This window comes from Podarcis melisellensis (genome assembly GCF_964234715.1).
Source record: "Podarcis melisellensis genome assembly, chromosome: 10".
NCBI lineage: Eukaryota > Metazoa > Chordata > Lepidosauria > Squamata > Lacertidae > Podarcis > Podarcis melisellensis.
This window is the reverse complement of record NC_138542.1, coordinates 8126236-8152895: the sequence shown is the minus strand read 5'-3', so window position 1 is coordinate 8152895 and position 26660 is coordinate 8126236. Positions and strand designations below refer to the sequence as shown.

General features: G+C 43.6%; 1 protein-coding gene across 1 annotated transcript in view; it reads left to right on the top strand.

Moving 5' to 3' along the window:
• Positions 1-5002: 5002 nt before the first annotated feature.
• Positions 5003-26660, top strand: part of SLC26A4 (solute carrier family 26 member 4) — a gene marked incomplete at its 5' end in the record, with an annotated part of 28147 nt that continues 6489 nt past the window's right edge. The window contains 15 exons of the mRNA XM_081927708.1: positions 5003-5157; positions 5316-5455; positions 6072-6182; positions 7698-7882; positions 9178-9342; positions 10825-10977; positions 11518-11600; positions 13046-13193; positions 14934-15047; positions 16150-16227; positions 16430-16525; positions 18298-18404; positions 20847-20916; positions 22199-22291; positions 23275-23370. Of these exons, the coding sequence (XP_081783834.1) occupies positions 5003-5157; positions 5316-5455; positions 6072-6182; positions 7698-7882; positions 9178-9342; positions 10825-10977; positions 11518-11600; positions 13046-13193; positions 14934-15047; positions 16150-16227; positions 16430-16525; positions 18298-18404; positions 20847-20916; positions 22199-22291; positions 23275-23370 (1794 nt within the window). The remainder of the gene's footprint in view (positions 5158-5315; positions 5456-6071; positions 6183-7697; positions 7883-9177; positions 9343-10824; positions 10978-11517; positions 11601-13045; positions 13194-14933; positions 15048-16149; positions 16228-16429; positions 16526-18297; positions 18405-20846; positions 20917-22198; positions 22292-23274; positions 23371-26660) is intronic.

Below are 26660 nucleotides of genomic sequence, written 5' to 3'. Positions count from 1 at the left end.
AGAAGAAGAGAGAAGAGAATATTAAGCTTAAGTTTACGACAATTCGCTCTATTTTTATTGAATACAGTAAGAAGAACCTGCTATTTAAAAAAACACAAAGTTTTACATAAGTTGTGAATTGAAGTAATGAGTAAATTTTCTCATCTATAAATGAATCATAGGATCTAATTTAGAATCAAATTATTATATATTTCTACACATGGAAGTATGTTGATATCTTTGTCTACGTATAATCAGTTTATGTATGATCTGCACCAGTATGCAGCTGACACCTGGCCCTATTTCTCCATGTCAATCAAACTAATATAAACAAAAACAAAAAAGAGGGAGGGAAAATAATATAAAGTCCTTTTTCAAAGGTTTATTTTAACTTGTCCCACACAGAGAAAGGTGAACCCTCCCAGCTGTCACCTGGGATCTTCCCTTCTCCCACCTTCACACCCTGGGAGATCTTCCTTGTCTCACACAGGGTACTTTATCAACTAACCATCACCTGCATCTTAACTCTTGAGTAGAGGATCATTCAAAATACAAAAGTCTGAAGCAGAACAGGAAAAAAAACACCAGAAGGAAGAAACAGAAAAGGAAAAGGCAAGAGAGCAAAGAAATAAGAACATTAAAGGAAATAGTAAAGGAATTAAAAGGAAAATAAATATTAAAAATGAGTAAAAAGGACTCCCCACTATCTGCCAGCTATATCTACAAGGATTCTTCCAAATAGATGTTAAATCCAGAGTAAACTCCAGCTGTTCCTCCCTCTGCTAGGCGATGTTTTTTCCAGTCTTCATTCATCTGGGCATCTCAACTTCATTCCAAACAGAAAGTCCAAAAGAGGTTATCTGGTTATTATAAACATGAACAACAGTCCAATATTAAGAAACATGCTCTGTTATTGATGTTGTTGCACTCCTCTGGAAGAAGCATGTGTGTAGCAAGGCTTCTCCTGAATTCCACCTTGTCACTAGAGACCCAAGTATATCCAGTAGCTGTAGCTGGTTTTCAAGCCACACCTGTTCCTAGACAGGGATAGTTTGGCCACAGTAATTCGTACTCTGACAACTTCCCATTATTGTAATGTTCTGCATGTATATATTTATTACAACAAAACTCAAATTCTGTTACTTGTTTTGTATTGGGACAGTTCCTAGCTATATTTACATTTATCCACCTGGTTCAGCCAGCAGATTTGTTAATATACTATATAAGGAACAAATAAAGTAAAGATGCAGAGTGTCCACTTATTTTCACTAATGGGGTCACTGCCAACTGAAAAGAAGCATTGGCAACCCTGGGAAATTGCAAGAGCTGGGGAAATATTATTTCCATAAACAATTTGTGCAGGGGACTTTGTGAGTCCCTTTCCGCCAAGGATCTGTTAAGCATGCAACTATGAAATGGCTCAACTTTGTGCTCCAACTTCCATACTAATTAAGAATACTAGTTCAAGCACATGGAAGAATTGTTAAATTTGGGCTTTGAGTCATAGACGTAGTGTGGAGAGCCAAACTGGAAAGGCTACCATAACAGAAAATACACAGGAGCAGAAGTGGTGACTGTTTTGGGACCAAATGGTGACTGTTTTGGGACCAAATGTTGGGTTGGGATTTTCCAGTTTCAAATGCCACAGTTCCAGTAACTACAAGCCTACCTTCTACAGTATTTCTGCAATGACGAAGCATGGTGTCACCTTGATACATAGTAAAATACTAACTATAATGTGCAACTTACTTATATATTGCTAACACATAAAACTGCTTATTTGTACAACTGGTACCCAGTTTTTCCTTTAGCAAAAGTCTAAATAACTAATAGCTGTTATAGTTCCTGTTATCATATGCCTTGTATCAGGAAAAAGAGAAGGAAAAGGAGCCCGTACGCTTGAAGAAAAACATAAACAAATATGAGGACAAGGATACATTAGCATACATAAAATATTGGTGTTTTGAAGGCAACAACCCCCTGATTCTCTCAGCATATTAATTAGGGTATGCATGCATCCCAGTTCCTTATTCCTTTCTATATACATTGGCAATTATTGGCACAAAGGCAGTAGGATAGTGTTTCCTGGGTGAAACTGAAGATTTTGGGCTGGATGCTTTGCTAGGGTTTTTCATAGAGGAAACATATTCGCTGGTGCCAATGTATAATGTGAAGCACTTGAAAGCTTAATTTGGGGGTGAACCATCAGTTCCTTGTTATTCCCCCCCTATATGTTGACTATTACTGAATGGGGTAATATACTTGACCATGTCATGCACCCAAAGCAAGCATTGGGCCAGTTGTGATGCTAGGGTACCCCAAAACTACAATCCCCTCCGTGTTGCGTCCGTGATATGAGCTGGCCAAAAAGGTTTTTGTAGCGTGCCCCCTTCTCCTAGTTCTTTTCTCAATTCTACATGGTCACTTGGGGAGGTTGTTTGGCCAAAATGAAGTGGCGGAGGGATTTTCACTCCCTCCTAGACTTGCGGGTGTCTGATTTGCGGTGGCTCAAAACTTAAGGTGGGGTGTGCAGCCGCTTCTTAGTGGCAAAGCAGATTTTGGATTTTGACTGAAGATCCTTATTGTGGACCTCAAAGAGGACATGGATATATATAGCACTACTAAGAGCATCTTGGGGGGGGGGACACGGGTGGTGCTGTGGGTAAAAGCCTCAGCGCCTTGGACTTGCCGATCAAAAGGTCGGCGGTTCGAATCCCTGCGGCGGGGTGCGCTCCCGTCGCTCGGTCCCAGCACCTGCCAACCTAGCAGTTCGAAAGCACCCCTGGGTGCAAGTAGATAAATAGGGACTGCTTACCAGCGGGAAGGTAAACGGCGTTCCGTGTGCTGCGCTGGCTCGCCAGATGCAGCTTGTCACACTGGCCACGTGACCCGGAAGTGTCTCCGGACAGCGCTGGCTCCCAGCCTATAGAGTGAGATGAGCGCACAACCCTAGAGTCTGTCAAGACTGGCCCGTATGGGCAGGGGTACCTTTACATTTACCTTTACTAAGAGTATCTTGAGATGTTCCTGAGCTCCACATTATGCCTGCTAAGGCCAGGGCCTTTATAGAATTGACATTTAGGTTCCTGCTTAAAACTCCCCTATTCACTCACACTTTCCATCAGGCAGTGGCGTAGCGTGGGGGGTGCAGGGGGGGCCGGCCGCACCGGGCGCAACATCTGGGGGTTAGGGTTAGGGGGCGCAAATCCACGGGTTAGGGGGCGCAAATTACTTGCCTTGCCCTGGGTGCTGACAACCCACGCTACGCCACTGCCGTCAGGAGGTGATCCCAGGAGTGCCACATTGAATAAAATATGGGGCCTCAGGTAATCCACATAGTCACATGATGTGGCAAAATGTCCATCAATTTTGGGGCCCCTGATTCCCTCAATTTGGGGGATGGTGGCAAAGGGACCTTGGCTCCTAGGAGTTGGCTCCTATGGATCCAGCTATCTCAGTGTATTAATCCGACCTAGTATTCTGTGGTGTGTTTTGTTCATATTTTATGAACACACTTTTGTTGTTGATTTTACGCTGTTTGCTGCCTTGGTTTTTTTTTAAACTTGGTGGCACAGCTTTTTTATTTTTGCAAATGAATGAATGAATGAATGAATGATACGGGCCAGCCCAGAGCTTAACTTTGGAACGCATGAGGGGCAGAAAAACTCCCTCAGCTCCGCTTCAAAGGTTCATGGGGTTGAGAATGGGAAACAGGTAACGGGAGGCAGGCAGGCAGGGAGGCAACCTGTCACATCGTCGGCTCTGTTTGCCTGTAAATAAAGGCTGAGCGGCTGAGGCTGGGCTGGCTGTATAAATGCTGCGGGCGGGTCCCACGCCTCGGCCAAAGCTGGGGCTCTGGGGGCGAGCGCAGGTGAGGAGAAGGAGGGGCGCTCGCATATTTATTTCAAAAAGGCACGAAGAAGAAGAAGAAGAGGAGGAGGAGGAGGAGGAAGAAGAAGTTGAAGTTGTTGTTCTGAGGTTCTTCGGCGCTTCAGGACCCGGACAGCGGCGCTGCCTTGGCGCGCAAGAGCGGGCTGAGGCGAAGAGGCAGCGAGCGGTGGGAACGGAGAGCAGCTGACGCGGTTAGCGCGGATTTGGCGGGACGCGAAGGGGAGCGAAGGGCGCGCGCGGGGCGGAGGTTGGACTACAACTCCCGTCATGCCCAGCTAGCGAAAGCAGCGGTCAGGGATGATGGGAACTGTAGTCCCAAAGCAGCTGGAGACTCCAGTTGGGGGGAAGACGGGGCTAGGCTAGGCGCAAGGAGAGGGAGGGAGGCTAGCGCAGGTTGACACGCAAGAAAGGGGCAGGGGAGAGAGAGAGAGAGAGAGAGAAAGAAAGGAAGGAAGGAAGGAAGGGGACAAAACAGAATTTGCTTTTTCCCTCTCCCTGGCCATTTCCTTAAAGGAAGAGGCGCCAGAATATCGTCAGAATGGCTCACCCGTGTCTCTCCATGTGGGGAAGTTGCTCAGGCTGTTCTCCCCCCACACACAGAGGCGCAGAATGTTCTGGCTTTTAGGAAAGAAAATAAAAAGAAGCAGATGCCTTAGTGATCAGATTGAGGAGTTTTTTTGGGGGGTGTCTTTTTTGGGAGGTGGGTGTCAGACGGCATTCAGAGCCAGTGGCGTAGCGTGGGTTGTCAGCACCCGGGGCAAGGCAAGTAATTTGCGCCCCCTAACCCGTGGATTTGCACCCCCTAAGCCCCAGATGTTGCGCCCGGTGCGGCCGGCCCCCCCTGCACCCCCACGCTACGCCACTGTTCAGAGCAAAATAATGGGGCTCCCTTGACCAGAAGGGAGAAGCTGGCTGGAGGTCCCTGAAGAGGAGCAGGAGCCGGCCGTCTTGGAAGCTCCATCCCCTGGGAAGATGCTTGTGTTGCCAGAGGCCGGCTTCACCTGGCTCTCCCAGGTGTGGGCGAAGTTTGCAGGGCATGCTGTCCTTGATGGCTGGCTGCCTCTGGAGACCGTGTGCTTAGGGGACGCTGTCCTTCTCCTTCATTGTTTCCACCTGTAGGCAGGGCAGGGACATGGCCGCAGGTGGTGGAGGCGATGGAGCCCTCCCGGATCTCAGTCGCTATGTGGTGTCTCGGCCCGTGTACAATGAGCCTACCTTTCAAGAGGAGAACGAGAGGAAATTGGTGGTGCCCAAAACACTCCGGGAACGAGTCCAGAAATCTTGCAGGTGACTGACCGGCTGCCATACATCACGGTTTGGTGGCGGGGGGCAGGTGACACCTAAGAAATTAAAGAATCCTGGATCGAAGGAGGGTGGGCCATGGCAGGGGAGGCAGGTGCATTTCACAGTACGACTCGAGCCATTTAACATTTTGTCCTTGGCAGCTGTTCAAGAAGAAAAGCCATTCAGGTAACCAAGACCTTGTTCCCTATTTTGGAATGGCTGCCTAAGTACAGAGTGAAGGAATGGCTCATCAGCGATATAATTTCCGGTATCAGTACTGGACTTGTGGCTACTTTACAAGGTAAGAGAGATCCAATCTTTCTCCTACTATTATTACGGAGTGGTGGGGATTAGAATGTAATGAAGTTGCCTAAACTCTGTCTTGCAGTTGTGGGTCACTGCCCTGATCTACTTAACTGATTTTTAAAAGACTCGTCAGCAATCTGGAAAAGTTCAGGACTGCAACTTCATTTGGAGCAAAATAAGTTAGGATCCAGCTGAAAATCTGGCTAACTTGCAAATTTCAAACATGAATAGCTCCTATTTGTACATGGAGCTTGGTTTAAGATGTGGAATACAGACGTCAATAATACCTGTGTAGAAAGGTACTACTTGGTGTAGATATCAAAAAAGTCTATTGTAAGATTAGTCAATACAGTGGTACCTCGGGTTAAGTACTTAATTTGTTCCGGAGGTCCGTTCTTAACCTGAAACTGTTCTTAACTTGAAGCACCACTTTAGCTAATGGGGCCTCCTGCTGCCGCCGCAGCACGATTTCTGTTCTCATCCTGAAGCAAAATTCTTAACCTGAAGCACTATTTCTGGGTTAGCAGAGTCTGTAACCTGAAGCGTATGTAACCTGAAGCATATGTAACCCGAGGTACCACTGTAAAATACTTTATTTTCTATCATTTCAGGCTTGGCATATGCACTACTGGTTGCAGTTCCCGTCGGATATGGTCTCTACTCTGCTTTTTTCCCCATCCTGACTTACTTCTTCTTGGGAACATCAAGACACATCTCAGTTGGTAATTATATATTTCTCATGTTACTATCGGCCAACTATTAATTACAGAATGTCAAACTTATTCAAAGGTATTGGAATATCTCAGACAGTAGTTTGTGGCATCTTCTTATTGTGTTTGAGTAGACCTTTATACCTATCCATATTTTCCCACAAAGTGTAGAATTGCAAGGGACCACAAGGGTCATCTACTCCAACGCCCAAAATGCAGAAATATTTTTGCCTAATGTGGGGCTCAAACCAACAAACCTGAGATTGAGAGTCTCATGTGCTACCAACTGAGCTATCTTTCTGCCACGACTACTGAAAATTGCTTTGATGCCTACATTATATGTATGTAATCTCTTATTTTGTTAGTACTGTTCCTTAGCAGAGCTCTTTACAAGACATCAGGTCCAATGCCAGTTTTGATTCACTTAGGTTCACACAGGTCCAAATGTAATAGTTAAGCACTTTAAACTCAGCATGATGACTTCAATGTATTAATTGCTAATTCTATATGACAGACAGCTGTGACAATAATGCAGAAAATATACATTTATGATGTGTATGACAAGGTAGATCTTAAATCACCTTTTTCTGTGGTAGCTTTGGGTGATAGACAATGTTAGCCATTCTCCGAGTAATAATAATAATAAATTTATTATTTGTACCCCGCCCATCTGGCTGGGTTCCCCCAGCCACTCTGGGCGGCTTCCAACAAAGATTAGAAATACATTAAAATGTCACACATTAAAAACTTCCCTGAACAGGACTGCCTTCAGTTGTCTTCTGAATGTCAGGTAGTTGTTTATCTCTTTGACATCTGATGGGAGGGCGTCCCACAGGGTGGGCGCCACTACCAAGAAGGCCCTCTGTCTGGTTCCCTGTAACTTGGCCTCTCACAGTGAGGGAACTGCCAGAAGGCCCTCGGCGCTGGACCACAGTGTCCGGGGAGAACGATGGTGATGGAGATGCTCCTTCAGGTATACTGAGTAGACCCATTGAAATCAATTGACAACTTGAGTCTATTAATTTCAATGGGTCTGCACTGTATATGGATAACACTGAGCAGCACCCTGATTGTTTAAACTGACAAAACATCATCATCATCATTTATTATTTATACCCTGCCCATCTGGCTGGGTTTCCCCAGCCACTCTGGGCCGCTCCCAATCCAACATTAAAAACACATACAGCATTAAACATTAAAAACTTCCCTAAACAGGGCTGCCTTCAGATGTCTTTTAAAAGTAGGATAGTTGCTTATTTCCTTTGCATCTGATGGGAGGGCGTTCCACAGGGCAGGCGCCACTACTGAGAAGGCCCTCTGCCTGGCTCCCTGCAACCTCACATCTCACAGTGAGGGAACCGCCAGAAGGCTCTGGATCTCATGAAACATTGGTTTTATTGTTCCTTTGGATGTTTAGTATAATTTAGTGTTTCTACATTTTAAGCTAATTTTGTTGTTTTATTGTTAGCCGTTTGAAGCACACTGTTAAGAAATGCCATGTAAAATATATAAAATTATTCCCAACAGGACCTTTCCCAGTCGTCAGTTTGATGGTGGGCTCAGTAGTACTGAGCATGGCGCCTGATGAAAAATTCCACATGGTCAGCAGCAACATGACAGGGCTGAACCAAACAGTTATAGACATCGCATCAAGAGATGCCGAGAGAGTGATTATTGCCAGCACCATCACGTTTTTGGTTGGCATCCTCCAGGTAATGTGGATTGGATAAAACTGTCTCAAATGTTGCTGCTTTTATACTTTACGAAAGAACTGATGAATAGAAGAAACAGCTTCATGCTAAACACTCACTATTTCCCTCAACTAGAGCCAAAATGTACTCAAATAATAAAGTAGAATGCAAGTTTGCTTGCCTCACATTTATTGTTCTGCACAGTTTGGGAATACCAAGCATTTGTATCCTTTTATGTCATGGGATTCGTGGGTGGCACTGTGGGTTAAACCCACATCAGAAGGTTGGTGGTTCGAATCCCTGCGACGGGGTGAGCTCCCGTTGCTTGGTCCCTGCTCCTGCCAACCTAGCAGTTTGAAAACACGTCAAAGTGCAAGTAGATAAATAGGTACCGCTCTGGCGGGAAGGTAAACGGTGTTTCCGTGCACTGCTCTGGTTCGCCAGAAGCGGCTTAGTCATACTGGCCACATGACTCGGAAGCTGTACGCCGGCTCCCTCAGCCAATAAATCGAGATGAGCGCCGCAACCCCAGAGTCGGTCACAACTGGACCTAATGGTCAGGGGTCCCTTTGCCTTTACCTATGTCATGGGATTAAAGCCTTGCATTTTGTATCTTGTTTCTTGCAGCCAGTAAAAAATGGCTTTTTAGTCTTCTTGCATTTCAGTACGATCATTTTAAAGGTGGGAAAGCCAGACCATTAAAAGAGAAAAGAACTATTGAAAATCTATCTAAAAACAACAAGCAAGGCCTTCATGTAAATCCGTACAGCTGGTCATCCTGGTACTTACTCTTAAGTCCTACACAAGTTGAGACCAGGATACGTGGAGGAATCTTTTCACCAGCTTGCCCATGTACTGAGATGATACCGGTAATTGGAGGCTCTCCTCTGGGTGACCCAGTGGGCAGAGGTGAGGTGGGTTAAAACTGGGAGCAGGGCCTTCTCAGTTGTGGCACCCCATTTTTGGGAGTCTTTCTGCCTGGCACCCACTTGATTGTCTTGGGTGCCACGTGAAAACCTTGATATTTTCCTAGACTTTTGATTTTTAAATGGTGAGAACATTCCATGCTGCTAGTTTTATTTAATGTTTTAATTTTTTTGCTGTTTATTTAGTGTTCGTTCTTACTGTTTTTATACAACAGAATTCAAATAAATAAATGAATTGCATAAATTGGAGCTAAGAGATTAAAATAGACAAAAGAAGAGTCTTGATCACTCTATGTTAGGTGACTAAATCCTGAATTTTGTTAAAATCATGGGCTATTCTAATACTTTCTAACTGTTCATAAAACTATTCCGTGCTTCTTCTTTTTCCAGCTAGTGTTTGGATTTCTTCAGATTGGTTTTATCGTGAGATATCTTGCTGATCCACTGGTTGGGGGTTTTACAACAGCTGCAGCATTTCAAGTCTTCGTTTCACAGCTGAAGATAGTCTTAAATGTCCCAACCCAAAACTACAATGGGGTCCTTTCCATAATCTATGTAAGTGTGTCTTGCTGAGCTGGGGGTTCCGCTTGGCCTGGTGGACTGGCTGCTATAGATGGCAGTTGAGGGAGGAGACTGTTGGAGCTAGTGTTTCAGCCAAGTGGATGTTAATTTAGCTATTAGATCACTGTATGCATTTATATACAAGTGGGGCCGGCAACAAAATGCTGCAGCGTGGAGTTCTTCAGTCAGCCATATCTTCTTTTAGGGTGCTCCACTACATTCCCCCTCCCTCCCGTTTTCCGTGCCTCCTGCAACAGTTAGTCATCATTCTGTGGCCAGTGAGTGTACGCATTTCTCCTTGGCTCTTTTGGGTTTAGTTTTGGTTTTGCTCCCTTGAGTTTTCCCTTGAATATTTTTTCTTCTACTTCAGACTTTAGGATTTCCGAAACATGTTGATATGTTTTGGCTACACAGCCATTTGTTTTTTTGGACCTGAGTTTGCTGTTTCCTGATACAAGTGGAACATGCAGCACAATATTGCATTTTGGAGTGCTTGCCCTTGGGATTCTGGTCAACCTGCCATGCCCACTTTGCCACCTGCCAGCTGAGCATGATCGGTCCTCCTTGAACAGTTTTATGGGGTTCTCTGTCTTACATTCCCCCCTCCCAATTTTCTTTTGTACTTCTTCAAGCCTTGGGCTTCTCCGCAATACAGTGGTACCTCGGGTTAAGTACTTAATTCGTTCCGGAGGTCCGTACTTAACCTGAAACTGTTCTTAACTTGAAGCACCACGTTAGCTAATGGGGCCTCCTGCTGCCGCTGTGCCACTGGAGCCCAATTTCTGTTCTTCTCCTGAAGCAAAGTTCTTAACCTGAAGCACTATTTCTGGGTTAGTGGAGTCTGTAACCTGAAGCGTATGTAACCTGAAGCGTATGTAACCTGAAGCATATGTAACCCGAGGTACCACTGTACTGTGATACCACTTGCTTGTGCTTTGGTCTCACCCATACACAAAGAATGAGTTTGCTATTAGTATATAAGGTGATAAACACACTCATACAAACACAAGAGATTCACAGCACAATCACATACTTGTCTTCTAAGAAGTACGTCTAACTGAGTTCAAGGAGTCTTACTCCCAGGTATAGGGTTGCAGCCTTGGCTCTTGTTTTCTTTTAGTATTTGCAGCTGTAGATATTAGTAGCTGACAGATATTAGTTTCTGAGCTTTCCTGAACCTGCAATCGTTATTGTGTCTTGGGTCCCATCTGCACTATTTCATTTAGGGTGGTATAATACCACAGTCATGGCTTTCCCTTGGAGGCCCTAGTTTGTTCAGGATACTGAGAATTGTTAGGAGATCCCTGTTTCTCTTACAGAGTTCACGGAGTGGTTTGACAACCAATCACTCTTCCCAGTGAAGTCATAGCTAGTAATATACAGCTTTAAGTGAATAGTGCAGATGGGACCTTAGATGAGAATGTGGTTTATTCAAACTGAATGGCAGCATTTCACATTGTCTTTTTTTATTTTTAGACCCTTATTGATATATTTAAAAATATTGGACAAACCAACATTGCCGATCTCATTGCTGGCCTGCTGACCATCGTTATTTGTATGGTAGTCAAGGAAATAAACGATCGATTCAGACACAAGATCCCCGTTCCTATTCCTATAGAAGTGATTGTGGTAAGCCAACTACTTTAAGCTCAAGGGATTCGATTGACAGGAGAACAATATCTGTTTTCTCTGTTCGTAGTCTCGCAATCCACCCCAATCTCCAAGCAGTGCGAGATTCCAAGGGCCCCAAGTGCTTATCCAGAGTTTGCGTTTCCTTTGGGAATGAGGCACAGTGGAGACTGCGGAGTCTTCATGATATATGGTTTATTTGCACATTAACACCCCAAAAGGGTCTTGGTTCTCCCATAGCTGCAGCCTTGGATTCAAAGAGAATTCAGACATTGTTCTCACACGTTTCTCTGACTCTCTCTCCAGTTCACTGAGGGGGCTCCACCCATTTGCCATCTCGCACTGAGCACCGTAATCCCCTTAATCCACTGTAATGGCTCATCACCCAGGCTATCGCCTTGTCAGGAAGCTAGCTGGGCTATTCCAAGAATTAGAAGCCTTGGTTAACACTTGCTGGATCCAGGGATGAGAGGGGTCTGGCAGTCAGTGTGACACTCTGAACTCATAACAACAACATGATGTTATTTCTTTTTATTCTAGACAATAGTCGCCGCTGGCATTTCATATGGTGTTGACCTGGAGAAAAAGTACAATGCAGGCATTGTTAAATCTATTCCTAGCGGGTGAGTGCAGATTGTTCATTCAGTGGGCAGCTACATTTCAAGGACACACTAATGGCTCAGTTTTAATTAGTAACTGTATAGACACTTCATACATAATTTTTTATCTACATAGAATCATGGAATTGTAGAGTTGGAAGTGACCCTGAGGATCATCTAGCCCAGGCATCCCCCAACTCGGCCCTCCAGATGTTTTGGGACTACAATTCCCACCATCCCTGACCACAGGTCCTTTTAGCTAGGGATGATGGGAGTTGTAGTCCCAAAACATCTGGAGGGCCGAGTTGGGGGGTGCCTGATCTAGCCCATGCAATGCAGGAACATGCAGCAGTCCCAGACAGGGATCAAACCTGCAACCTTGGCATTATCAGCACCACACTCAAACCAGCTGATATAAATGTACTCAAATGTAGGAGGGGAAACAGCTCAGTCATGTATCAAGTGAAAGTGGAGTCAATTTGACTACATCATGTACATGTGCTAAACTCCAGCTGGTAGAATTGCACAATGAATATATACATATGGTGAAACAAAACCAGGTCCAATCTTCACATCCCCTCCCCTGCTCTGTGTATGGTAAAATACAGTGGTACCTCGCAGGACGAAAAACGCAGAAGACGAAAGAGTTTTCCGTTTTTTGAGTCGTTCCGCAAGACGAATTTCCCTATGGGCTTGCTTCGCAAGACGAAATGTCTTGCGAGTTCTTGTGAGTTTGTTTCCTTTTTCTTAAAGCCGCTAAGCCATTAATAGCCGCTAAGCTGCTAAGCCGTTAATAGCCGCTAAGCCGCTAATAGCTGCTAAGCTGCTAATAGCCGTGCTTTGCAAGACAAAAAATCCGCAAGACGAAGAGACTTGCGGAACGGATTAATTTCGTCTTGTGAGGCACCACTGTATTAGAAGTAGCTGTAAGAGAAAACGCAGAGGCTGGGGTGTTGGGGCGGGAAAAAGGAGCAGCTTGGCAAATAAATTGTGAAGGTTTCCACCCAGGGTGAATCCAAGACATGTTTGGTGTATTTGGCTGGATGGAGAGAATAACATTATTAGATAGTTGTGCATGTTGGACTACACAGGTGCATACAATTCAGGCAGTAGGGTAAACACGTGGAGGCAGGGCTGTGGGACAGACAAGTGCCATTACTGCAAGCACATTTACTATGAACAGTTGGTAATGCATTTTATCCAAAGGACTTTCATATTACAAGTGGCTATTGCCTTTTGGGGATCTCCAACTAAATGACGAATATACAATGTATTTTGCAACAAATAATTTTGCAAGTAAATCTTGCCTGTTTACTGCAGGGAGAAGCACCCCACCTCCCCAAATTGTTTCATTATAGAGTCAAAAAATGCCATCATAATAATTTGTTAGTCATAGTTGTCATAGTATTTGTAGAAAAAACACAAATGCACACACACATATATATATTTTCCTCCTTTTTTATATATAGGTTTTTGCCTCCCGAACCTCCAGCGGTCAGCATGTTTGGAGACATGATAGCATCTGCTTTTTCCATTGCCATTGTTGCTTATGCAATTGCTGTGTCCGTGGGCAAAGTCTATGCAACCAAATACGACTATGCTATTGATGGAAATCAGGTATGTGAAACCAAAGTACTTTTTTATAAACTGTGAAGCGAAATCTGAATCTTATTTATGGAGAGGAGCACGCTTACTTTTCAGCCATTGTGGGGATGTTTATAGGTGAAGTTACTTAGTGGTTATATTAGGAAAATAAGTAATTCAATTGTCAGATTTAAATGAGTAATAGACTATTTCTCATAAGGCGTGCCAGATTCTGCCTCATTTTGTGGGTGCATGGCATGTGTGTGATGTCATGCGGCAGGAAGAGGCCCAATGGGACCCACAGCAGCCTCTGGAAGGCCCAATGGGACCCATCACAGCTTCAGGAAGGTACCAACAAAATTTTGTGTATGCTCAGGCACCCAGGACTCCCCCACAGATGGCACCCGTGTTTCTCATCAAGGGTGGAGCTAGATCTGAGAGCAATGTGGAATTGGTACCAATAACAGACCCATGTTGACCCCTTCCCCAACTTTGTATTATTTGTCCAATCCTCTTTAGAAGTCAGCAAAGTCTGTGACCATCTCTGCCTCTTGTGGGAGAGAGTTCCACAGTAGAACTATTTGCTGCATGATGAAGTACATTATTTTGCCTGCCCCCAAATCTTCCAACATTCAGCTTTATTCAATATCCATGAATTCTAGTGCCATGAAGGAGGGACAACCTTTTCCTCTATCCACTTTCCCATGCCATGTGTAACTTCATAAACTTCAGTCATGTCACCTCTTAGTCGTATTTTCTCTAAACTAAAAAACAAACAAACGCTGCATCTATTCCTCCTAGGGGAATTGCTCCACCCATTGATCATTTTGGTTGCCCTGTCGTTTTATGCAATTCACTTTCACATTAGCTGCTAGGAAGAAGTATTTATTTCTCCATTTTTTATTTTAAATGATTCTGCTTGAACCAGATTTCTAATGGAGCATTTATCTTTGCTATCTTTTTTGAGTAGTATATAAGAATGCATATCTGAGATGGTATGAAGGCTATTTCTATGGCAATATTCAATATACTGTATCTGGAACTAGGGCAAGTACAAATTAAACAATCGGAATTGCCAAGCATATATTTTTTTCTTAAGGCAATTAGGTGGGTTTTTTATTCTTCTTCCCATTGTTTCTTCTTTAACAGTTGTGTCTTTACATTTATATGTCTGTTTCCAGGAACAGCTATGCATAAGCCTACAGAGCTCTGCCATTGGTCAAGTCCTAAAAAGGAACTTGTTCCATAATTCCACACTATTTTATTTTATTAGATATTTTCTTTATTTACAAAAGTGTGTGCAATGTCTCTCTCTCGTATTCCCCCCCCCCATGTAACATTTTTACAAATCGGTTTCATTTGTTGAGACATTAGGAAGAAAAAGGGGGAAGAGGTGGGGAAGATGGGGGGGGGTAGGGTTGGGTGGCAATGTTTCTATTTTACTTACTATGTGTAGGGTTTTGTGTCAGCGTTGCTTGTGCAGGTTCTCTGTTGTTCACTTGTGTTCCTTTGGTCATGAGAGAGGTTGGGGTTGGCCATGGGTGTGGTTGTTCATTTGTGGTTGGCTGTGGTGGTCTTTGTTTTCATGTGTGAGTGGGTTGGGTGGGTGTTTTGGATCAGGTTAGCCCTATTGATTTGTATGCTGTTGGATAATTCCACACTATTAAGAAAAATTACTGCACCTCGAATGTACCATAAAAGTTCAGCTACCACTTCATTTGATTCAGTTTTGGAATTGTCTTAACACCAGAAATTGATCTTCTAACCTTCTAGGAATTTATTGCCTTTGGGATCAGCAATATTTTTTCAGGGGCCTTCTCCTGCTTCGTTGCCACCACTGCTCTGTCCCGCACAGCAGTCCAAGAAAGCACTGGTGGGAAAACCCAGGTAATTCCGCTCGATCAGAATAAACAATAAAGACAATTCTAATCCATGTATTGCTTAGCGCACAGTGATTCTTCGAAATCTCACTGTTACCGATTTTGTGGGTGGCGTTTCTGAACGGAAAGCCAAACGTTTCATTGACTTCCTGGACACCAGCTTCCCTGACATAAAACGAAGGGAGCACATTAAGAGAAGACTATAGCACCTGAATGGTATTACCTTAACTTGCATGCAATAGGAACTCCATAGATAGATAAATAAATAAATATCCCTGAGCCCAGATTAAATACAGTGATGTCGCAGTGGGGTGGGGTCATCTGAATGCTTCATTGATCACTCAGGTGTGAGTATGTAGCTTAAGGGGGTTTCAAATGGAAGTTTGCAGGGCCCATCCCAAGTAGGAACCTGGGTTTTTTGGAGGAGTAATCAGATGACCGCAAGTACACATTCACAGTCAGTACTTTAAAAAGAAAGTAGCTGCAGCTAGGAAGGACATTGAGATGCATACAAGACTCTGCTGTGTGCATTTGGCATATCCCTATTGAAATATACTCAGAGTTGAGAGTGGATTTCATGCTCTTTATTCAGCTCATAGTGGTGAGGAGGAATGAAAGTTCCCTCAAAGTATCTGCTTTATATACATTATTTACACAATGGGCTGCACATGATTGGCTAATTCCGGAATTCTCCTGTAGGCCAATCAGGTTGTGGATTCACTTCCATCTGGAGCCGGATTGGGTGGCTCCTGCAGACCAATCATACTGCTGCATTGTTCTAGGACCAATCAGACTGCTGCATTCTGAATCCTATTGTTCTAGGACCAATCAGACTGCTGCATTTTGGATCCTATTCAACTCAGTACATAACACCTATGAAAGAAAATTTTAAAACATCCATTTATTTATTTTTAAATTACCACTGTACTACTTAGGCAAAAACTTGCTTATGGTAACTGAATTGGTTTTGAACTAGTCCCTGTGCTCCCCCACCAAACAACAACAAACCACAATCCATAATAAGAATAAATAGCCTACAAAAGTCTGTTATACAAAAAACATACATTATAAAAACTATATTTCCTTATTATCTAAAACATCTTTTTCAGATTGCTGGAATAATCTCAGCTGGAATCGTACTGATTGCCATTGTAGCCTTGGGGAAACTGCTTGAGCCTTTGCAGAAGGTATTTTATTATTGCACTTGTCATCGCACCGTTTTTGGGTGCATAAACTTAAGTAAAGTTTTAGTCCTCTTCCTGATAAACAGAAAGCATTCCCCTGCTATCTTCCTGTTCCTGCTCACACACAAAGACTAACATGCAAATACACATACTGCCCGTGTTTTCCTTGAACAATACAGGTTAATATGTCTTTCTTTCGTTGCAGTCTGTGTTGGCAGCTGTGGTCATTGCCAACTTGAAAGGGATGTTCATGCAAATATTTGATGTACCCCGTTTGTGGAGGCAGAGCAAGGCAGATGCTGTGAGTTCTTTAACGTGTGAACCATCAACTCATATTTTGAATTAAATGCTTACCCTTTGCTTTTCATTTTAATTCACAATAAATAAATAATTGAGAATCTCAAGTCATTGTGGGGTGGGAATAATGTTCTGCATAGAACAAATGCACCAATGTACAGTGCTGGATTCCCTGGTTACTATGTCAGGTTTCCAAATCATTGAGGGTTCAGGAGACAAACAATTCCCTGTGGCTTCTTCTTCTGATGTTTGTACATAGACCTAGTTCTCACTGGTGTGGTACAGCAGTACTTGAGCTGCATCCACCTCAGGAGGCAGCAGTGGGGCGTTCTGCCTCAGGTGTCAAAATACCTTGGACCACCCGCAGTGTGTAGGCCCCAATCCACTGAAGCAAAGGCCTCCTCTATGATATTGCCAAGACAATGGTAGGATAAGCCAAGCACACAGTGCCAATGGCTGTACACATGCCATGCATTTAAAGCACTTCCCTCTCCTGCAAAGAATGATGGGAGGTGTAGTTCATCTCTTGAAGAGCTACAATTCCCAATTATCCTTAGCAAAATACAGTTCCCAGGATTATTTGGTGGGGGCAGTGCTGTGCTTTAAATGTATGGTGTGTAAAGACAAAACCAGTGTTAGGGACAAGCAATCGGTTTGAGTAAAACAAAAACAAAACTCATCCAGTGTAGACAAGGTAAGTTTCAGCAACTGGTGTTGCTCTAGCAACTGGGAAGCTCAATGTACAGGCTGATATAGCCTGGCCTCCCACTGCTGCTAGGGCTTAAGGGTGTTCTGAAATCTGTTCCTCTTAGAGAGCACCCTTCTTCATAAGGAGACCTTAGCTGCACAGTGACTTTTGACAGTGGCTTGAATGCTTGGATTTCTCTGCTTTAAAGGGTTGTGAGGGGTGGCTTGACCTCTCCCTCAGACCCCACCAGGGACATTTTTGCACTTGGGTAGAACTGCCATATGTCCGGAATTTCCCGGACATAGCTGGGATTCATCTGCCCAAAATGGTGCCTGGGAGGAATTTTCAAAAAACAACTAAAATGTCCAGGAAACCCCGGGTGTATGGCAGTCCATATTGGAAGTGTTGATTTTTTGGCGATTTTCCTAAAAAAATAGGGGGGAGATTTTGCAAAAAAAAAATCTGACAAAGTGAGGGTGCATTACTGGATTGTCACTTTTTGAAATATGGCAAACCTACACTTGGGTTGGAATCCATCCTGAGGGTCCGTCAAGAAGATCCTTTAAAGGAAGTTCCGGACAGATTCCTTCAGGACTGGTGATGGCAGACTCTGTTAGATCCCTCAAGTATTCAGTCAATTGAAGGTCAAATTTATCCTCCAATGAGTCACTGTCTGGCTCCAAGTCAAGGCTGGGCATGGCACTGGGAGATTCACATGACTCCTTTGTATAAAACAAAATTCACTACACCTAGAAAAACAACCAATTAGTAAGAAGGCTAGAGTAGAATCCTTTCTGCTAACATGGTTGATTTCTGTATGGAGGGGTATATTATTATTATTATTATTATTATTATTATTATTATTATTATTATTATTATTATTAGAAGCATGGTTTGCATGTTTCCTCTGAAATAACACTCCCTGCCATGCCTGTGGGATTTCCTCCCATGTGAGTTTTCCTTCCCCAGTTGCTTCCTCGCATCTTCTCATTTCTCTGCTCTACAAAAGTCTGTTTTCGCTGGTTGGCTGGAATCACCCTGCCTACAAATGGGATATGGTCTGACTTTTCTTGTGTTTTCTTTTCCAGATGATCTGGGTTTTCACATGTGTAGCATCCATCATTCTGGGACTAGATTTGGGGTTACTTGCTGGTCTGGTGTTTGCACTGCTGACGGTTGTCCTGAGAGTTCAATTGTAAGTAACTATCATATAGGCAGGGGCAGTTTCTGCCATTGCACTCCCAAGAAGACAAGTAAATAAATGAATACAAAAGAAGAAGAGTGACACCAGTTACTATTGTTCTGCTATTGCAAGCAAACAGTGTCACTAGTTTTAAAACTGGAAAAGGAACATGAAATACAAATCACGCCGCACACAGCTGAAATTACTTCCCCATAGCCCGTTACGAATGAGAAAATAGAAAATGCATAAATAGATATGATAATTTGGAATAGTGCAGACAGAACTAGGCCAACAGGCTGTAAATAGTTTGAGTCAAAACCACAGTAAGCTCCTGAAAGAAAGCATAGACAGATCTGTTCTGTTCTGGTACCGCTGTTGACATTTGGTCTTCTTTGAAGTGCTCCTAGAGGCTACAATGATAATCGTAGAGAAAAACGCTGAAGAAGAACTTTTACATTCTCAAGAGATGGCCCACTGTGATGCAATAACAGATTCATTTTAGTACCAGAAATCTTTGTATCAGGCAGTGTGGTGGTGAGGTTGGGGCAGCCCAGCTGCATTGGCAAAGCCAGTTCAGAACTCCAGTGGTTCAGGACTGCTCTATCCTTGCTGCCACGCTGCCTCATCTTGGTAGTTAGTGATGCTACTGCTGTTGAGAGGGCGGCAGCCCTGCAGTGTTCCATCGCATTGGCTGCTCTTGTTTAAGAATTCCTGTTGTGGTATCCTTTGTTTTCCTGAACGCTTGATGTGTAAACAGCCTCCCTTTTTTACGTTTCTAGCTAAGCATTATTTCTATCAGTGTCATAACTTTTTCTCACACACATCTGTTGCACATTGATACATGGAGGAAAAGATAGCATATGGTGCAGATAAGGAATCTGGGGGAAACCTAGCTGATTAGCTAAGAAGGAAATCATTGTTAACATATTCTGCTTATGACGTAGAGCAGGTGTTGTGGCTCAAACTCCTGTCACCCCTCATTGTTGACTATGCTGCCTGGAAACTCGAGTCCAGCAACACCTGTTAGGACCGCAAGTTCCCCATCTCCAATGTAAATGAATGAAGATTAGGTGGAGTATTTGGGGGAGTGAACTGAGTTTAAATCAGTTCGTGCTTAGGCTAGCTCAAAGAAAGCTCAGGGGGTGTCAAAGGAATGGAAGTCAACAAACAGTTCAATTGCTTTGACACACACTTTAGAAACTTGAAGTGGCTCTATTGTTGTGGAGGATGCCGGGGAAAGTATTATTCGAGATAAAGACTGAGAATTATGGTAAAATTAATAGTTAATTGTTAAAGGATGCTGAACTTGGATGTCTGAGTTGTCAGTGTGGATCGTGTTGGATCCCACCACAGAGCTCAGGAATGCACATTCCCTCATGGCAAAAATTATATTGTCCGGTTAATTGATAACTTATTATTATGTAAATACTAGTGGTTTAATGTTCTCCTAAGGGGCACAGAAACATGACACTACCTCTCATTTTAGAATTACAAGTTGTACATTCTTCAGCCAGGCAGATGGCTGTAGTGGATGCTTTAAACCAGGCTTCTCAATGTGGTGCTTCCAGGTACTGTTGGACTACAACTCCCATCATCCCAGACCACTGGCTTGCACTGGTTTGGACTGGGCAGGTTGGAGTTCAAGCTGGAGGGTACCAGGTTGTGGGGAATTGTTTTGAAAAAACTCTGAGCTGTATTAGGGCATAGTTTATGCATTTTGCAGAATCAAAGTCACCATTCTGTATCTTTGGGAAGATTTTTTCTCAGTTTTTCTACTTTTAGATGATGGTGAGTTGTTGTTTTTTTAATACTTCTCTACTGCAACAAATTGCATTTTAAGTTGTTTTAATTATTTGTTGCAACCTGACCTGGGATCTTGGGGTGAATCATTTGTAAAAATAATAACAACAAAGAAAATGTGTGTGTCTGTGAGAAGGGTATAAATCCCGTTTTTTTTTATGGGTTAGCATTCAAACACCTATCCAAAGTGGAATAATCTAGGGAAAGTGTTACCACTTGATTTCGCTGGAGGTGTAAATTGGTGCAAAAAAAAAAAAAAAGACTCAAGAAACATGCGTGCTGCTCTACCTGTTTTGTGCAAACAAATTTGATCATGGTCACAGAAGATCAATGCCCTGGTTGAGCTTTAATTCTAAAGTGTTTCATGATCCTCCCTCATAGCTGGCTGTAAAGTAAGACAACGTGGTAGTCCACAAACAACAAGCAAGTTAGAATAGTTGTCCTCATAAAATCAGGGTTAAGAACCATTCCACTACTAAAATAATGTAAGGAGTTTTTTTAAAAAATACTTTCCATGTCTTGCTACCTAGTTTACAGATTAAGTAATTAATAGCAGTTCATCCAATGTTTACTTGCAACAAACTGTTCTGTATAATACATTAATTTAACATTCGGTTATGTACTTTGATCAATGTTTTGTTTTGCTTTTGTCAGTCCTTCCTGGGGTAGCCTTGGCAGTATTCCTGGCACAGACCTATATAAGAACATCAAAGAATACAAAAATGTAAGACTTTCTAACAAGTTAATATTTCATCAGATTATTATTATTTTTTTAGAATTGCTTGGGGGTTTACTAGTCTTTATCCTGCAGTGATTGGATGGCAATTGTTCAATTGTTCAAGTATTACAGTGAGGAAGGGAAGTCTTGCTGGATGGGGTAGGAATGCAGTGATCCATCTAAAGTGAGCTAAAGTAAGGGCATTGTTGCAAAAGATGAAGTGGTATTGCTTGCATCAACTTTTTTTTTGTACCATGATTTGTGATTTGAGTGGAGAAACATCTAGATTCCCTGCATAAAGAGTTGCGGGGGGGTGCCCTCATTCTCTAAATATTTAGAATCCTTCTTCTGCAATAAAGTACACTTTTTTGTACGAGCAACTGTGATGGAATGGCCAACCCACCCCGTAAATGGTCTCATTCCCCCATAGCTGTCAACTTACAGATTTGAAAATAAGGGACCAGCAGCCTTGAAAATAAGGGACCAGCAGCCAAAATAAGGGACCTGCAGCCTCACCTGTTCCAGGCACCCCAGTCTTCCTGTTCCCCTGCAGTCTGTTCAAACTCATGCTGGTAGCTTCGAGAACACTGTCCAACAAACTTTGTAACCAGAGGTTCAACTGACTAGAATCTGAATCACATGCACCACAAGGCCTATGCAGCCTCAGCTTAAGATGGCTTTTCACTGCAAAGTTTGGAGCAGCACGTGCAACAAAATGGCGTCCAGCATTCAAAAAACCCCTCAGCTTGCATTAACTAGCCACACACAAGGCATGCAAGCTCCACCCCCCAGTCGATCTTAGACTTCTTATTGGGTGAGCAACACAGCTAAGCAACACAGTTGGAGCCTCCCTCCTCGCTGGCCGGGAGGGAGGGAGGGAGAGGAGCTGCTTCCTTTGAAATTTAAGGGACATCATTTAAGGGACATTTAAGGCACATCCATCAATAAGGGACAGCAGTAGGACATGGCGCTAGAATAAGGGACTGTCCCTTCAAATAAGGGACACTTGACAGCTATGCATCCCCCCCAGTTTCTGGTAACCTTTCAGTGGTTAAAACTGCACCTGATGACTTTGCAACAGACCTTGGAGAAGAGATCTGTGGTATTCCAAGAGCCCATGTAGACAGAGCTGAAAGTTAGAGTGTCAGGAAAGTAATAATGTTAGCAGAGTGGTTAAAAGGGATCAAAAGGGCAAAGGAGTCAATTTAGCAGCCCGGCACTAGCAGAGTGGCAGAAAAACCCACACAAATCCATTCTCATTTCAACTGAAAAATGGTTTCTGTAACAGGTTGTTGAACCAGAAGGAGTGAAGATTCTCAAATTTTCAAGTCCAATCTTTTATGCTAACATTGATGGCTTGAGAAGCAGCATCAAATCCACTGTGAGTAGCCTGTGATATTTCTGAACACTTCCTATGTGCAGCAGCCACAATCCAAGTATGGATGGAGGAGAATTTCATTTGGCCTGCATCTTAAGCAAAATGACCTGATTCACACATCTCAGACTAATGTAGCAATTAACACTTAATTATCCTTCAGACTTCACACATCTGTGAATTTATATGATATAGTTCTCAGCTCAAAGATGTACCAAAATGCATATTTTAGAACAAAGTAATACATACATAGAGATAAAATATATATTTTATTCTGTATTTTGTGATAAAATATATATTTACCGTATTTTTCTGTGTATAAGACGTCCCGATATATAAGACAACCCTTATTTTTTGTTGAGCTGTTTTTTTGGCAATTGCCCCATGTATAAGATGACCCCTTGTATTTATTATTTATTGGGGTTTTTTTGTATCTTTACTATAGATCTCATTGTGACTATCTTTGTTAATATATGTATGTATGTATGTATGTATGTATAAGACAACCCCCATTTTTTATTCAAAAAATATAATTTCTTACTCATTTTTTACATGGAAAAATATGGTGCGTATTATTTAAATATGAACTTCCATACAGATTTCTTTAAAAAAAATATCCACAGATTAATGTGGAAGTGGAACTGAATTGACTTTTGAATAACTACTTGCAAAACTGACACAGACCAGAAATAGTGATTTGTCCATCTCTAAAAACAAGACAGGGCAGAATCGCCAGGGTCAGTCTGAAGAAACAGGATGTGTTAAATTTGCTAAAGCTAAGCAGGTCTGATCTAGTCAGTGTCTCAGTTATGCATACTGCTTTGAATTCCATAATGGAAGAAATGTGGGATAGCAATGGGGTTTTTTTTTTAAAGACAATGCACTTAAGCCCATTGATTTCAATGGATTGTGACCAGTGTTTTTCCCCCCTCCCAGCTTACCATTAACACAAATAATAGAATATATTTGTTCAATTCTGCTTTCTGCAGGTGGGATTTGATGCCATGCGGGTATATAACAAGAGGCTAAAGGCTCTGAGGAAGATACAGAAGCTAATCAAGAAGGGGAAATTGAAAGCGACCAAAGTAAAGTATCATTATTCCCTCTTTACTTCATTATTCAAAGGGGTTTAACATAAACAACAGGCCTGAAATATAAGTGCTGGCTTTGTATCTGCCTTCCTATTTTGTTTATGCAGCAAGAAATTACTAATATTTGTAACAGAAAATCTAAATGGGAGGGGATGGATCAGAAATTTGATCTTGCCAGGAAGATGCTCTATGACTAGCATAACCTATGCTAGTGGTTTCTGTTGGTATAAAAATGGAGTGTGGTCTGAGAGAGACCGACTCTGTTACCAAATACATTTTCTGGACAACATCTACTGCATCTATCACTACACTTTCTTTGGGTAGAAAAACAGGGAGTTCTGGCAGAATGAACAGAGACAGAGGGACAGACAGACAGAGAGCATTGCTACAGTGCTACAAGAGCTGGAGCAAGCAAGTCAGGCAACCAGGTTAAATTAGAAGGTAACTCGGTCTATGCATGTCTGCTCCCAGATATGTGAGCATAGGATTACAGTGTTAGACACACATGTAGGTAGCCCGGATCCTCAAGACCCAACTAACTGAGCTGTGGATAGAGGTCAAATGGAAGAGCAGGTCCCTTTTCTAACCTAGAGTTGTGGTGCCCTGGCAAGGGAGAGGATTAGCACCCTCAGCTTTACTGGCTGGTTCAAGAGTGGAATCTGGTTAATAAATAAAAATAAATAAACCTTTATTGCCACTACACCACCTGTGTGCAGTGAAATTAACCCCCCCCCCCCATACACTCAGTCTTGTTTGCGCTCTGTGTGCTTGTTGGAAGTCAACTGCACCACTATTTATTTCCATTCAGCAGCCCAACAGCCCACGGATAAAAACTGTTCTTTAACCTGTTGGTGTGGCTGACTCAGCGGCGTAGCGTGGGTTATCAGCACCCGGGGCAAGGCAAGTAATTTGCGCCCCCTAACCCGGGGCAAGGCAAGTACAGTAATTTACTCTCCCAAGCAGCAGCAGCGAGGCTTCTCTTTCCCCCGCGCTCTCCCGGAGCTGCCTCTTTTCTTTCCTTTTTTCCCTTTCTCCAAGGCTTTTTGCTTTCTCTCCTTAATTGATTCCCCCTCCACACCTCGGCGTTTCCTGGCTGCTCCCCCCCCTCCCCTCTCTCTCCTCCTCGCTCTGCTTGCCTTGCCCTGCCCTGCCTGAGGGCGCCCTGAGGAGACTCCGCTCTCCTTTTTGACCAGGCGAGGTGGAAAAAAGGGGGGAAAGTCTCTTCCCGCCCCACGCCAGACTCCCTGCTCAGCTCGGCTCACTACCCAGGTGGCCAGTGGAGAGAGAGCCGCAATTACCATAAAGCTCCTCTCCCTCCGCTTCGCCAAGCTGTCAAAGCCCAGCAGCGGCAACGGCAGCAGCAGGCGCAGCCAGACCCCCGCCAGCCAGCCAGCCCACCCGCCTGGCTTCCTCTCCTTTTTTTGCCCGGCAGAAGGCTTCACTCTCCCCCTTCCGCGACCTCCTCGCCAAGCCGAGCGAGCGCGGGCTCCCTAACCCGTGGATTTTAGTAGGGGCAGAGAGCTGCTAGTGCGAGTGCGCCCCCCGCCCATGTTGCGCCCAGTGCGGCCGGCACCCCTGGCACCCCCCACGCTACGCCACTGGGCTGACTATACTTATGTGTATCTCCTGCCCAAAGGTAGGAGATTAAAGAGGTGCTGGCCAGGGTGTGAGTCATCCCTAAGAATTTTCCTTGCTCTCCTGAGGCAGCAGTCTCCCGCAATGTCATCTAGCAAACTCCGAGGACAGCCCATGATGTCATGTGCTGTATTTGCCACCCTCTGTAGGGATTTCCTGTCCGTGGCTGTCAAACCAGCGTACCACACTGTAATACAGTATGAAAGGATACATTCTATTGTGGCTCAGTAGAAGGAGATCATCAATTTTTGTTTGACATTGTTCTTTCGCAAGACCCTGAGGAAATGGAGTCTCTGTTGGGCCTTCCTAACCACCTGGGTTGTATTGATTTTCCAAGTGAGGTCTTTACTAAGGTAAACTCCCAGGAATTTAAAGGAAGAGACTCTCTCCACACAGCCCCACCCCCCGTTATACAACAGGGCTAGTTCCCCTCTCTTTCTCTGAAAGTCCAATACCATCTCCTTTGTCTTGCTGATATTTAGGTGCAAATTGTTCTCTAGGCACCATGTAGAGACTTTTTGAACCTCTTCCCTATACGCTGATTAAACCCCACCTGTAATTAGACCCATTATTGTAGTATCATCTGCAAACTTAATAATTGCAGTGGATGGATCAGATAAAATAGTCATATGTATACAACGAGTACAGGTAGGGACTCAGCACACAACCCTGTGGGGTGCCAGTGCTGAGCTTCAGGGAGGTAGATGTAACAGGCCCAATCCTCACTATCTGTGTGCGATCCCTCAGAAAGTCTTTAATCCAATCACATATGGTAGGGGAAAGGTCCTGGTCCACCAGCTTTTTAATAAGAATGCCCGGAAGGATGGTATTAAAAGCTGAGCTATAATCAATAAACAGCATTCTGACATAATTCCCCGGTCTCTCCAAATGACTTGCTTCATGGTGAAAAGCTGTGGCTATGGCATCATCTGTTGACCTATTTCTCCTATAAGCGAACTGGTGTTCATCAAAACCTGGTGGAAAACATGTCCTAAGGTGTTGAAGAACCAATCTCTCAAAGCATTTCATCACTACAGATATTAATGCAATGGGTCTGTAGTCATTTAGGCAGTTAATTGCTGTTTTCTTTGGGACTGGGACAATGGTGGCTGCTTTCAAACATGATGGTACACAAGCAGTCTGCAGGGAGATGTTAAACAGCCTTGTCAGGACCCCTGCTAATTGATCAGCACAGTTTTTTACCACTATCCCCAGCACCCCACCTGTTCCAGCAGCTTTACTGGAATTCACTGCCCACAATGCAGCTTTCACTTGTCTGAGAGTTTATAGGCTGGCAGGCAGGAGCCGTGATACTTGATCTTTCTACTTCATAGCGGGTGAAGAAGATGTTCAGCTCCTCTGCTAACACATCATCAACCTTAACTGTGTTCCTTGTATTGCCCTTGTAGTTGGTTAGGTGCTGCATTCCCTGCCACACTTGTTTCGTGTTGTAATCGGCTAGGCAATTCTCCACTTTAAGCTTATATTGTTGTTTTGCCACCTTAATGCCTTTCCTGAGCTTTGTTCTTGCCTCTCTGTCAGTGGCGTAGTGTGGGTTGTCAGCACCCGGGTCAAGGCAAATAATTTGCACCCCCTAACCCGTGGATTTGCGCCCCCTAACCCCCAGATGTTGCGCCCGGTGCGGCCGG